Source organism: Dreissena polymorpha, chromosome 9 (genome assembly GCF_020536995.1).
Source record: "Dreissena polymorpha isolate Duluth1 chromosome 9, UMN_Dpol_1.0, whole genome shotgun sequence".
Lineage (NCBI taxonomy): Eukaryota > Metazoa > Mollusca > Bivalvia > Myida > Dreissenidae > Dreissena > Dreissena polymorpha.
Genome location: NC_068363.1, coordinates 60,566,812 through 60,580,486, shown reverse-complemented (window position 1 = coordinate 60,580,486; position 13,675 = coordinate 60,566,812). Strand labels below are relative to the sequence as shown.

The window sequence follows — 13,675 nt, the reverse complement described above, 5'->3', positions numbered from 1 at the left end:
GAGTAAAATTTCATCTATGCAATGAAATTGGTGTCATGATACAATCTTAAACAATTGAACAGAAATAAAAAATTAAAAGAAACAAGTAGTGAAGTCAGCATCCTAGAATACTGATGGATAATAGAATAGCATTGTATGCAACATCAGGCCACATGTAAGTTTCAAAGCCACAACAACAAGAGAATACCGGTGTTCTAATTTTAACAAGAGATGTGTTTGTCAGAAACACAATGCCCCCTATTGCGCCGCTTTGAAGCCATATATTTGACCTTTGACCTTGAAGGATGACCTTGACCTTTCACCACTCAAAATGTGCAGCTCCATGAGAAACACATGCATGCCAAATATCAAGTTGCTATCTTCAATATTGCAAAAGTTATTGCAAAACTTAAACCAAGATTAAAGTTTTGGGACAGAATGACAGAGTGACAGAATGACAGACAGACAGACAGGCATAATACAATATACCCCCGATAATTCCATCTGGGGGCATAAAAACGTATGTCCAACCTACATCAAAGAACCTGACAGGATTGTTACTTAATATAGTAAGGATATACAAGCAATTGAGCAATTCTGGAAACAAAAGCAGCAAACAATCCCTTTCAAAACAGGCTTGCACCAAAAAAAAAAAAAATACCACAACAAAAATATATTATGGTCTTATTATTATACATAAAAAGTACTAATAATATTGACCCAAGCCCTTGGATACAGGTTATACAAATGATTGTGTTAATATATTAAATAACAGAATTATTTATTAAATAACAGAATAGTTTTATTAGTATGTAGTCACTAACCAAGAATTCTAAGATATTAAGATTACAAGAAATATGTATAAAAAACTTATACAAGAGACACAAGAACAGTACTAAACAAACCAGTAGACAAATCACTTCTTCTTGATGACCAATGTTCAATATAGAGTACTCAGTACCCATTATTTGAGATTTGAATACATGTATCATTTTACTGCATTTTGTCTGCGTATGAGCTATTTGGAGATGTATGCCTAATTAGCATACACATTTATGCATAAATCTTGCATTTTATCGGATAGTTCACACACCAATGAAATTCAAAACACTTTCAATTCTTATAATTACAACACAACATATTCAAAAACTGCATTTTTTTTATAATAATAAGGACCACAACAGATTTATTTGCAGGCATACAAATCAGGTATGGCTTTTGGTTTCATCTTTGTCGTAAAGGCACAACAGAAAAGTTCAAGACAGAAAATAACGTCATTTGGCGACTTGTTGAAAAAAGAGTGTACATATGTATGTATTAATTTGCATATGGGGAAATGTAACAGGGATCATGAGAGCTAATTAACCAATCAGAATGCAAGATTGACATTTACCTGCAAAAAGATGTAATTATTTTGTAATTTCAAACACAATTGAAATCTAAACAAGGGACAAAATTGTCACAAAACCAGGTTTTCATTGTGAAAAAAAAATCTGATAAAGGGAGAAAACTCAAACTGAACTTTTGAAATGAACAAACAAAATTAACCCCCTTTGTAAGTTTGTTTTAAAAAAAAATCTATTTTTAGTCGTGGCGACCTTGACATTGGAGATATTGACGTGATTCTTTCGTGCGACACACCATCCCATGATGGTGAACAAATGTGCCAAATGATTTTAAAATCTCACAATGAATGACATAGTTATGGCCAGGACAAGCTCATTTATGGCCATTTTTGACCTTTGAACTCAAAGTGTGACCTTGACCTTGGAGATATCGACGTAATTATTTCGCGCAACACACCGTCCAATGATGGTGAATAAATGTGCCAAATGATTTTAAAATATGACAATGAACGACATAGTTATGGCCCGGACAAGCTTGTTCCGCCCGCCCGCCAGCCAGCCAGCCCGCCCGCATTCGCCAATCTAATAACCAGTTTTTTCCTTCGGAAAACCTGGTTAAAAATGTATTGGGTATTTAAATGGATTGAAATATTTCAAACATTAAACATTACTTATTCAAATGCGTATCATTAGAGTAACTATTTTTAAACAGGTATTCAAACAAAAATTTCAATACAATTTAGGATATATATCATAATAAAGGAATAATAAAATGGCCCAGCGCACATATTGAGACACAAGTGGAATTATGTGCTTACACCAGGAATGATATTATTAGAGGGTTTGCAAACAAGAGAGAATAGATTCACAATACATGTTATAAACAATCAGAAGTTTAGACCAATAGTCATTTATTAATGCCATTTTGCAACATATTGAAATTTATTTGGGAAATATTATCTCCCTTCAATGAGGAATTATTTCTCGATACTATTGAGAGCAAACAAATATCTTCTAATGACAAACTGAATAAAAGCAATTACACTGAGTATCAGAATAAGTTTAAGTAGTTTATTTTATTTTGAGGAAGGTAATCAAAGCAAAATGGGTATTTACAATTTATTTACTGAACACACACACACACACAAGCATTTACATCAGGCAAACCAAACAGACCGTCCATATCATGTCCACCAGTTGAGTACTCTTTTAACAAATAACAATGTACATTTAACACAATAAATAGCAACAATATGCTGAAATGTTTATAAAGATCACACTTCTAGAAGACTGCATAAAGCACTGATGTATGTATCACAAAGGTGTATAGTAAAGACAAATATTAATATACTTATTTTACAACATTTGTCCTGTTGACATATACTTTATATCAATAGGTGTGTACAGCTTACACAGAGGAACATTAATGTGAATATTCCAAGATGGAATATATACTGCAAGAAAGTCCAGTTATCAGTAGCATCACATTTTTCTTCCCTTTTTGTACCAATAGGTTATCACCTATTACATTTATGCACTGGCAAAAGCAATCCAAAAGTCTTTTAAAATACATGTACTGCATCTGTTCTATAAAAGACTGCAATTAGCGGAGTCATGTGAAAATGCGATCAATAAAGTAACCCAAAGTTATCATCTTCTCATTAGAGGAGATAGTAGGTCCTTACCAGACTGTGCAAATGCGCAGGCTGGTCTGAGCTTCACAGGTTGCATATGACATAAGAACTATATTGCCTTGACACTGCTTAAATATGTGAAACATGACTATTTTTATAATTCTTTTAAAGTGAATCATTTAGAGACAATACGAAAGATTCAAACATTGCTCTTTAGTATCATGGCATATACCAGGGTAAATATGATAGCGTGTGATTTATCTTGTTCATTTGCAAACACACTACTGACTGAGACAGTTAAAATATATAATTAAACACATTTACTGATTAAAAATGTGTGAAAGCATAATATTAATATTGAAATAATAAGAAAATAAGTTATTACAAGACTATTGCCAAGCAATATATGTCCCCTACCGGCTCCACCATTGTCAGAATTTTTTAAAAATTTGTTGCCAGAGCAACCAAAATTTTTGACATAGGAACAAAATGAAATAACGTGCATAATGTCCATATTGCCATCTATCCATGTTTAAAGTTTCATCAAAAAATATGAACAACTTTTTTTAAGTTATCACAGGATTCAGAAAAGTGTGACAGACTGACGGACTGACAGACAGACTGACAGACACACAGAGCGCAAACCATAAGTCCCCTCTGGTGAAACCGGTAGGGGACAATAATACCACATATTGAATGTAAATAATGCCGCAAACCAACTATATGGTAATAACAAAACAGAATTATTTCACTTTAACTGGCACTAAGTGATCAGAAAATCACAATGAACTTCCACAAGAATAATCAATAACTTCACTGAGCAGAGTTAAGGTTTGTTCATCCAATCAAATAATCTCGTCTTATTTTTAACTTCTCTTCAATATTTTGCATAACTGTACGGTACATCACAATATGATCTCTTGATATTGTTTGACAAAATAATCATAACAGGGCTACCAATGTTCTGATGAACTAAACATTGTTTCTTTATATATTTATCATTTGTCAGTAAATATTTGCTAACATTATGCATCACATGCATAATCAGGCACATTCCCATGTTGACCAGTCTGCAAGAGGCAAACAGAGACAGACAAGAAATTAATAGGGTTTACCGGCCTGCAATTATGACAACAGATCTTTCCTTATTTGCAAAGATATTCAGTTTAGTAGGCAGCTCACTATGCATACACATAGGTTCAGCAACCATACTTGAAACGTATTTTTAGAGGTACAAGGTTCATAATTTTGGACAGACACAGTTTCAGAGATGTTTTGTCCAGTGGTCCTGACACCTCACACAGCTCCAATGTTTCCCCACTCTGTAAATGAGCCTCTCCTTGTGAAATGGGGTTTAATACTTGTGTGTAAAGTGTCTTCCCAGATTAGCCTGTGCAGTCCTTATCAGTGATGACAACTTCTGCTTTCATGTTATTCTTTGTTCCAACCATGTCTATTCTTAGCAAAAAATCCAGTTTAGGCAGACAGTGTCATCCCTGGTTAAACTGTGCTAATCTTGGATGATACTTTACGCAAATGCATTTAACCCCAATTTCTCAGAGCCCAATGTACGTGTCAAGTTCATGGTCAGTCCAGGGCGCCCATGAGGATTTGCAGCTGCCGGAATGTCTCGCCAACACTGCCTGCTAGTGCACACTTCTTGTCCACCACAGTACGGATCTCCATCAGCTGCTTGTAGCAGCCGTTACACTTCCGGTACCTTGAATATTGTAGGGTTCATTTGTACGTAAAACATTCACATTATACTTCCGGTGTCGTTTGAAAAGTAGAGTTATTTAAAAAAAAATCTAACCTTACCTAAGCTTACATTTATATAACCTAGTACAATATTCATTCCACATTACACTTCTAGAACTTTAAAGATGAAAGAATCATTAAAAGTAAGATATTTATAACACTTTTTGCAATAAATTAATAGAAGTTATCATTTCTGGTAAGACATTCATTAAACTTATCTTAAGAAAACAAGCATTATTTGAGTAAAATTGTCTGTCTGAATTTATTCTAAATTACACTAATGTTAGCCTACAAACTGAAAAATTAATTTCAATTAAAACATTCCTTTACCTATGCATGATAATTAAAGGTAGCTGGCCAGGTAACGTAACATCAACATCAAATGTAATGTAATGTCAAAATCAAATAGTTCCAGCATTAACTGCTGTCCTTGATAAGACAGCATTCAGAATCAAGTATGTCAAAAGTTTGATAGAATTGCATGATAAAAGGCTGACTTGAACCAAGCATTCACCACGTTCCCAACATAATTATGGAAACATTCATATTATAATTTCATATAATATTCATATACCTGTTATAATTGTCAGAATGCTATCAACACTCGGCAGGCATGATTAGAAACATGTCCTGGATAATCAGCCAAACTTGTTCATGTTACATTCAGGGTGACTGAGTAAGTGCAATAATAACAAATCTAAACACTACTCAAAGAACAAAAGCGGAACAGTAAGGTGGCTACATAAAAAATAACTTTGAGTGATTTAAGTTATAGAATCTTTTAAGACCATTTAAGCCTTGTTCTGAAAATCTAGGCTTAATGCATGTCTGTAAAGGATCGTCTCAGATTAGCCTGTGTAGTCCACACAGAGTAATCATGGCCGACACTTTCCGCCTTAACTGGATGCTGAGAAGAGACTTCCTTTAAACAAAAATTTCCACAATAAAGATAACATGTCATTCCTGATTAGCCTGTGTTAACTGCACAGGCTAATCTTGGATGACACTTTACATACATGCGTTAAGCCCAGTTTTCGCAGAACCAGGCTCATCTAAGTCACTGAGCCCTGACCAAACACTCACCTGTCCTCTCTAGACAGATCCACCCCTATACCAGGTGGGGCAGTCAGATTGGCCTTGATCACGGGGCCAAAGTTACGCAGTACAATCTTCAATGACTCACAGGCTATCATCACATACCTGGAAAATAATGATTTGTTATCATATACAGTTTTGCGTTATGCTTACAAAGGCAACATTGTATGCTCTGAAAAATTGAAGGCTACTGTTGAAAGAAAATACAACACAGTAACCACAACAATGTGACCTATACACCCGCACCACTTGTCACTGGCATAGCAGACAGGGGCCATAACTAAGTTTAAGTGCACATGACTCAGGAATAAGTGGATCACTACACGTGAACATTGTGTCTTGCACAACTGCACACAACAGTGATGACATACTGCAAGTTTCAAATTACTTGCTTGAGAATAACTAATTTGCTCTACAAACTTTTGCAGACACACCAATAAACAATTAATGACAGATACATTTGCACAATGCTTCAATTTTTTTTGATATATATATATCAGTGATTGAGAACATATTTTGAGAACAAATATTAACTACTGTGATGAATGTGGATATTACAATCAATTGATTTTAAACATAAACAAGAGATGTGTTCAGCAGAAACACAATGCCCCCTATTGTGTTGCTTTGAAAAAAAACCAAATATATTTTTTTTTACCTTTGACCTTAAAGGATGACCTTGACCTTGAACTTCCACCACTCAAAATGCGCAGCTTCATGAGAACGCCGCTTTGATTTTTTTTTTTACCTTTGACCTTGAAGGATGACCTTGACCACCACTCAAAATGTGCAGCTTCATGAGATACACATGCATGCCAAATATCAAGTTGCTATATTCAATATTCAAAAAGTTATGGCCAATGTTAACGTTTTCGGGCGGACAGACAACATATATTAGACATTAGACCTTGAAGGATGACCTTGACCTTCACCTTTCACCACTCAAAATGTTCAGCTCCATGAGATACACATGCATGCCAAATATCAAGTTGCTATCTTCAATAGTGAAAAAGTTATGGCCAATGTTAAAGTTTTTGGACGGACGGACAGACGCCATATATTAGACATTTGACCTTGAAGGATGACCTTGACCTTTCACCACTTGAAATGTGCAGCTCCGTGAGATGCACATGCATGCCAAATATCAAGTTGCTATCTTCAATATTAAAAAGTTATGGCCATTAAAGTTTTCGGATGGACTGACATACTGTCTGACGGACAGTTCAACTGCTATATGCCACCCTACCTGGGGCATAAAAATGATTATGTCAAGTGTAAATAGCTGTGAATGAACACTAGCAAATACTTGTTTATATAGGAAATGAGAAAATCTGCATTTAAAAGGCAAATTTAAAAGGTTACACAATATAATTTAGCCCTATGGCCTTACTCTTCATATTTGTTGGACACCAAATCCTTTAAATGTGGCAGCAAACTTGCAGAAATATCCAGGTTCCAAAGTCCACTGAAAACAATAAGCATGAGGTTTATTTTCCATAGTCATAGTTTCATATGTAAGCTAAGCATTACATATAAAATGTATTATTTCAGATTACTTCTATAGGTTCAGCATATAAAATGATGTTGCTCAAAAGAAACAGAAAAACACGTTTTGTGTATTATGCTGAAATTTACAGAATGAACATCTCTATAATCTTAAACAATCAAAAGCAAAATTGTATAAAAAGTTTCATTATGTTAAAGTTTCTTTCACAGTTTGCATTTCATCTTAATTTTGATAAAACCATCGCTATTGTGGGTGAATCAGCGGGAACAAGAAACTCTTTGGGAACAAAAAACACACCAAGGGACAAATATGTTTGAAACAAAATTTCAACATGATGAAAACATTGAAGTGAACGACATTCACTGTGCAAAACTGACTTAACAGATTCAAGCAAATGAGCGATGCTCTGTGAAAATTGGGCTTAATGCATGTGCATAAAGTATTGTCCCACATTTGCCTGCAGTCTCCACAGAGAGTGTATTAGGGAATACACTATCTGCTCTTATGGAATTATTCCTTTAAAGGTTGTCTCTTCTAAACAATAATCCAGTCTAAATGGTTAGTGTCATCCCTGATTATCCTGTGCGGACTGCAATCTGGGGCGATACTTTTTTTAGCACATGCAATAAGCCTGGTTTCCCAGAGACCAAATCAAGTAAGAACTTAATATCATACAATACAATGGTACACTACCAAACCAACAGCTTTTCTAAGCACTGTAGCACAATAAGTCTCACATATCACTTTATCAAGCCACTCCATTCCCTTTTGCATTCAAGAGTCTCACAAGTTACTTTATTAAGCCACTTGATTCCTATTGCATTCAAGGGTGCATGCTTCATTTATGACAACGAAATCTAACGTTGTGTGGCTTATTCCAAACCATACAACAGGGGCTGCCACCAAATAGCTGATAAGTATAGGAAAATAGTCTTGCAAAACTCTTGGAAACATCTCCATTCCAAACATGACAACATATTTCAGCTTCAAGCAAATACCAAACATACGAAATGCACATCTGACATTGCATGTGTGTATATTTACATACCTACGGCTGTAAAGATTGGAAAAAAAAACAGCCATCAAAAAAGTAAAACAAAACTCAATATTTTCTTGAATATATTTTACAGTTAAAGCCTGTTCTTAAACATATGTGATATGGTTTAAATTTTTATAGAAAATATTTCTGTAACAGAATGCATTTGACTATTGTTAAAATGTTTTCATTTTGTAGTATTGTTAAAATGTTTTCATTCTGTAGTATCTCAACTTTCTTACCTAACATCTTAAAATATATAGTCATTATTTTTAATACCTTGCATGTGTTAAAGATGCAAACAATGTACCATAAATTCAAGTTATGTCAACAAATGAAAGGCATAGGAAACATTTACTGTTATGTTAATGAACTATATCTCATGTGAACACTTACGACTTTGAACTCATGTGAACACTTACGACTTTGCATTAAGGATATTGAGAACATCTACAGTCACTGCTTTATCGTTCATGCTGAGAGCGGAATCTATGGCCGTCTGGAATAAAAACACATTTTCTAACTTGGCCAAGATATCATACAAAAAATGTACTGAAAAGTTTCATGAAGATTGGACGAAGAATTCAACTGCTTGAGTGTCATCAAGGTTTCAATGAAGCCATGTGACTGTTTCAAAGAACAGATTATATTTGCATAATACACAGCCGTATCAGAACAACTACCTCGCTTGCTGGGGGACTTTCTGTTAAGTGTTCTCTTCAAGTTTTATAAAGATAAGGTCAACAAGATGTGTTTGTGAAACACAATGTCCCCCTATATGATGTTTGACCTTGTAGGATGACCTTGACCCTTCACCACTCAAAATGTGCAGCTCCATGAGATACACATGCATTTCAAATATAAAATTGCTAGCTTCAATATTGCAGAAGTGACATTACATGAGCAATTTTGACCCATATATTTGACCTTGAAGGATGACCTTGACCTTTCACCACTCAAAATGTGCAGCTCCATGAGATACACATGCATGCCAAATATCAAGTTGCTATCTTCAATATTGCAAAAGTATTCATAAAATTAGCGATTTGGGCCACATATATTTGACCTCTGACCTTGAAGGATGACCTTGACCTTTCACCACTCAAATTGTGCAGCTCCATGAGATACACATGCATGCCAAATATCAAGTTGCTATCTTGAATATTGAAATACTGCAAAAGTGTACATTAAATGAGCGATTTTGACCCATATATTTGACCTTTGTCCTTAAAGGATGACCTTGACCTTTCACCACTCAAAATGTGCAGCTTCATGAGATACATATGCATGCCAAATATCAAGTTCCTATCTTCAATATTGCAAAAGTTATTGCAAATGTTAAAGTTGGCGCAACCCAACCAACAGACCAACAGACAGGGCAAAAACAATATGTCCCCCACTACTATAGGGGGGACATAAAAATTGGTCGAGATATCAGAAGAACACATATAAGGAAAATTGACTGCCCCCTGGCTGCCATGTTTTTTAATGGACTGGAACCATTTTCTAACCTGGCTGAGATATAACAAGCAAATTCGTTGAATTGATATGCCCCGCCAATATGCTTCAGGACACAAAAGTGTTATATTTGACACTCAATAAAACATTTTTTTCAAGATACCAAGGGCCATAACTCTGTTATTAACAGATGGTGTACAATGCCATTTGGGTTGCATCGTTCTCTTATCCATATATATACTCATACCAAGTTTAAATGAAATTGGCCAAAGCACTTCTAAGATATGGCTCCGGACACACACAAAAATAATTTTTCAAGATACAAAAGGCCATAACTCCGTTATTAACAGATGCTGTACAATGCCATCTGGCATGCATCATCCTTGTATCCATATATATATACTCATACCAAGTTTCAATGAAGTCTATCAAAGCACTTCCAAGATATGGCTCCTGACGGATGGAAAGACGGACGGAAGGACGGACGGACAACGCCAAAACAATATCCCTCCGCCTATGGCGGGGGATAATTCGAAGAAATGTTCTAAGTTTCATAAAGATTAGACCTAATATGTGACTTCCAGAGTGTCCCAGTCCAAACTTGGCTGCAATATCAATAGGACTAATGTTCTGACCAAGTTTCATAAGGATTGGACAATAAATGTGAGTGTTACCAAGGTAAATATTGACGATGGATTGTTGACAACACATGCCCTTCAAAAGGTGACAAAAACATCACAGGTGAGCTCAAATGACCTGTTCTTTCAATAATCACTTGGTAAATCTATTCTTTAAACATAATGATGCCCTCTATATTTGAAGATTTCCTGAAGTTTCAATACGCAAAAAGTGAATACCCTATCTAAAGCATCTTTTATGTTTGCACACCTCACTTTAGTATAAAAATATTTATTTGCGCTCAATTGCATCAAAAGCCTTAGGCATAATGAACTGGTCTCCAGTCAGTTTCCTGGAAAGAGCCAGTACTTGGTGTAGGGGGAGATCACTAGAATGCTCCCACAGTGGGAACCAAATACAGGAACTGCTAAAAATAAAGCTATTAACACTACATCCACTTAGGATAAGACATATTTTAACCATGGTTGACCTTATAAACAGATGCGATACATGATATACAATTTTATTTTATAAAAATAAAATCTCAGCCCCCAGCACTTATTTTAGGGGTCATTGGCCAGTGGCCTCACCCTTTCCCCTTTAATGTCCGTCCCTGTCCACTACTCCCTTGCTGCTAACCTTGATATTGCCTGACGTCCACATGACCCGGACAGTCTGCAGGTCCTTGACCCTCTTAGAAAGCACCTTGCTCATCACATCGTGACTCTTGCTGCCCTCGTCAAAGAACATCTCCTCTGTCATCTGTCTCTGAGAGTCACCAACACGATGGGCGTCCGCCTGGAGGTATGTGATACATTGGGTTGGGTCAATAACAATACTGGGGATACAGTACAATGCTTTGTATTTACAAGGGGAAATTTTCAGGTTGTTCTCTCAAAATATATTTTTTTTTAGTTTGCATGGATTTGCATTATCATTTATGCATGCATTTAAAACTGCAATAAAATTTACCTCAACAAAAATTGATAGTTTTTCATTATTAAATAAAGCATGTTATAACTTACACTAGCATTAAAATTGATTTGTATTTTGGTCAAATATCAAGAAACAATTAATGAGATAAACAAAGGGCTGTTAAAACACATATTTGCACCATTTTAGATTTACACATTTTCACAGCACATTATGAGATAAAAGTACAATATTTTCAGATGTAAACATTCGAAGTGACATGAATTAGCGCCTCGTTCAAATTGCCAAAGAAACAATATCAATATTGTAATGACGATTATACAATTCAAAATATTAAAAGAAGCTTTGAATAAAAGACGCACATTGAGGAAATCATTAGGGTTGACTCCTGGTACAGAGGTTTGCCTCTGGGCAGGCGGGGTTGGTTTCACACTGGGCTCTACAGGCGCGGGAGGGTCTGGTGCCCGGACAATCGGGGTTGGCTCTGGAACAACAGGCCTTACTGCAGGAGGGGGCTGAGCAGGTTGACTTGTGCGGTTGGTTGTGGGTAGCTCACGTTTGACGCGGGGCTTGGACGCATTGGTGGAAGGTTTTGTGACCTGAGCTGGCTGCCGGACAGGTTCTGGCTCGGGAAATACACCTGAAGGAGTGGCCATTGTGGTGTCACAGCATAACAAAATCAGCAGACGTACGATAATCGAGCAGGCACATATATTTATATAGTGTTTTTATTTCTAAAGAATATCTCAGAGATACATATTAATTTGAAGAATAACATGGATATCAGTAAAATTGAAGGATGCTCCCCGGTGTGCTTTGTCAAGCAACATAAATAGAAGAGAATGGTGGAAAAATACTTAACAATAATGATTTTTTGCTTGACATTTACACTAGTGGTATACATTTTACATACCACCAGTATATGCTGAGAATCACCCTAGACAAACATACATCAATATTTAAGAAATCTTAAAAAACTACCAGATCTCTGTGAAAACTCAAAGAAGCAGAAAAATGTGATTAACATGGGAATCTTCAATTGTTATAAAAACTTCCCATACGGACTTGTGAATTCCAGTGAGTAGTTTTTGACCCATTCACTGGACAAACAGATAAAGAATGACACAATTGAAATAGTTTTTAAAAGTTCAACACCCCTGACAAAAATCAATGCAGCCAAATCTCAAGTTTTTTTTAAAGTCCAATAACTTTGAGACAAATCATTGAAATGGAATGTCCTGGTAGTTGGCATAAACCCACTTGGTAATCATGATGACAATACAGATTTGTTAAATTGGTAACAAATAACCTGGAGAAGAAAGGCATGCTGTATAAACAAATTTCCAAAATATCTGACAAATCTTGAAGTAGTAATACAGACAAGAGTGTGCTGGACAAACAAAGAAATCAGTGACTATAGGTAATGTCATATGCTTAGAAAAACAGTTGCAAAATTTAAATATGAAGTGGTTAAAACTCAGACATATAAAAGGCATTCAAAGTATTGCAAGCAATAACAAAAACAGCTGTCGCCCAGAGGGGGTAATCACATGACAAACAAGATGGCGACGTCCATTCCGAGGCAGTTATTTTTCGTCTATTCGTCTTTTTTTTCATTTTTATACCCTTTATTACTTGTGTTATTATTTTTTATTCCGCTCACTTTCCAGCCATGTTAGGAAGAGAGTTACTGGCTTATATTTCATGGTTATATTTGCTCTATATCTCGACTTTACTCGGTGCAAAATTTCTTAGCGGGATGACCTTATTAGGGCTCCACTAAGAAAATTTGTGGGGAGTAAAGTAGAAAAAAAAAAGAGAATTAAAATACGAAATAAACGCTAATAACCGTTTAACTGATATGGCTGGGAAGTGAGCTTCATTTAAAAAATAAACAGAAGTAATAAAGGGTACAAAACCGCGAAAAATAACTGTCACGGTATAGACGTCGCCATCTTGACTATCACATGATTACCCCCTCTGTGTCGCCTACTTGTACAACACTGTAAAATAAAGAGTGAGCATTTTCTTCATGTTGCAATTTATCTAGACTTGTAAAGTTTTGTTATTAAATCCCATGTCTTTTGCCACAACAGTATTACTGTTGTTTATAATATTCACCAGCTCTGGGGTCATGTGAAAAAATGTTGCTCATACATCTCTCATTGCTTTTCCATGTGTATACCAAGTTTCAAGTTTATAGCTCATGTACTACTGTATTTCCATTATTAGTAACAGTTATCAAACATTTGACCCTTGCAGAAATGAAAGGCCATGAATCACCATGTCATCACTTATCATTGTATTATAA

The 13,675-nt window shown here is 35.6% G+C and overlaps 1 protein-coding gene across 2 annotated transcripts in view; it reads right to left on the bottom strand.

The window, feature by feature from the left end:
- Positions 1-2,364: 2,364 nt before the first annotated feature.
- LOC127846379 (katanin p80 WD40 repeat-containing subunit B1-like) overlaps positions 2,365-13,675 on the bottom strand; it is a 45,745-nt gene continuing 34,434 nt past the window's right edge. For both annotated transcript variants that reach the window (XM_052377585.1, XM_052377586.1), the window contains exons 13-18: positions 11,727-12,004; positions 11,071-11,229; positions 8,778-8,854; positions 7,203-7,277; positions 5,801-5,917; positions 2,365-4,679 (exon numbers count right to left, since the gene is read on the bottom strand). In XM_052377585.1, coding sequence (XP_052233545.1) covers positions 4,547-4,679; positions 5,801-5,917; positions 7,203-7,277; positions 8,778-8,854; positions 11,071-11,229; positions 11,727-12,004 — 839 coding nt within the window. In that variant the 3' untranslated portion in view covers positions 2,365-4,546. The remainder of the gene's footprint in view (positions 4,680-5,800; positions 5,918-7,202; positions 7,278-8,777; positions 8,855-11,070; positions 11,230-11,726; positions 12,005-13,675) is intronic.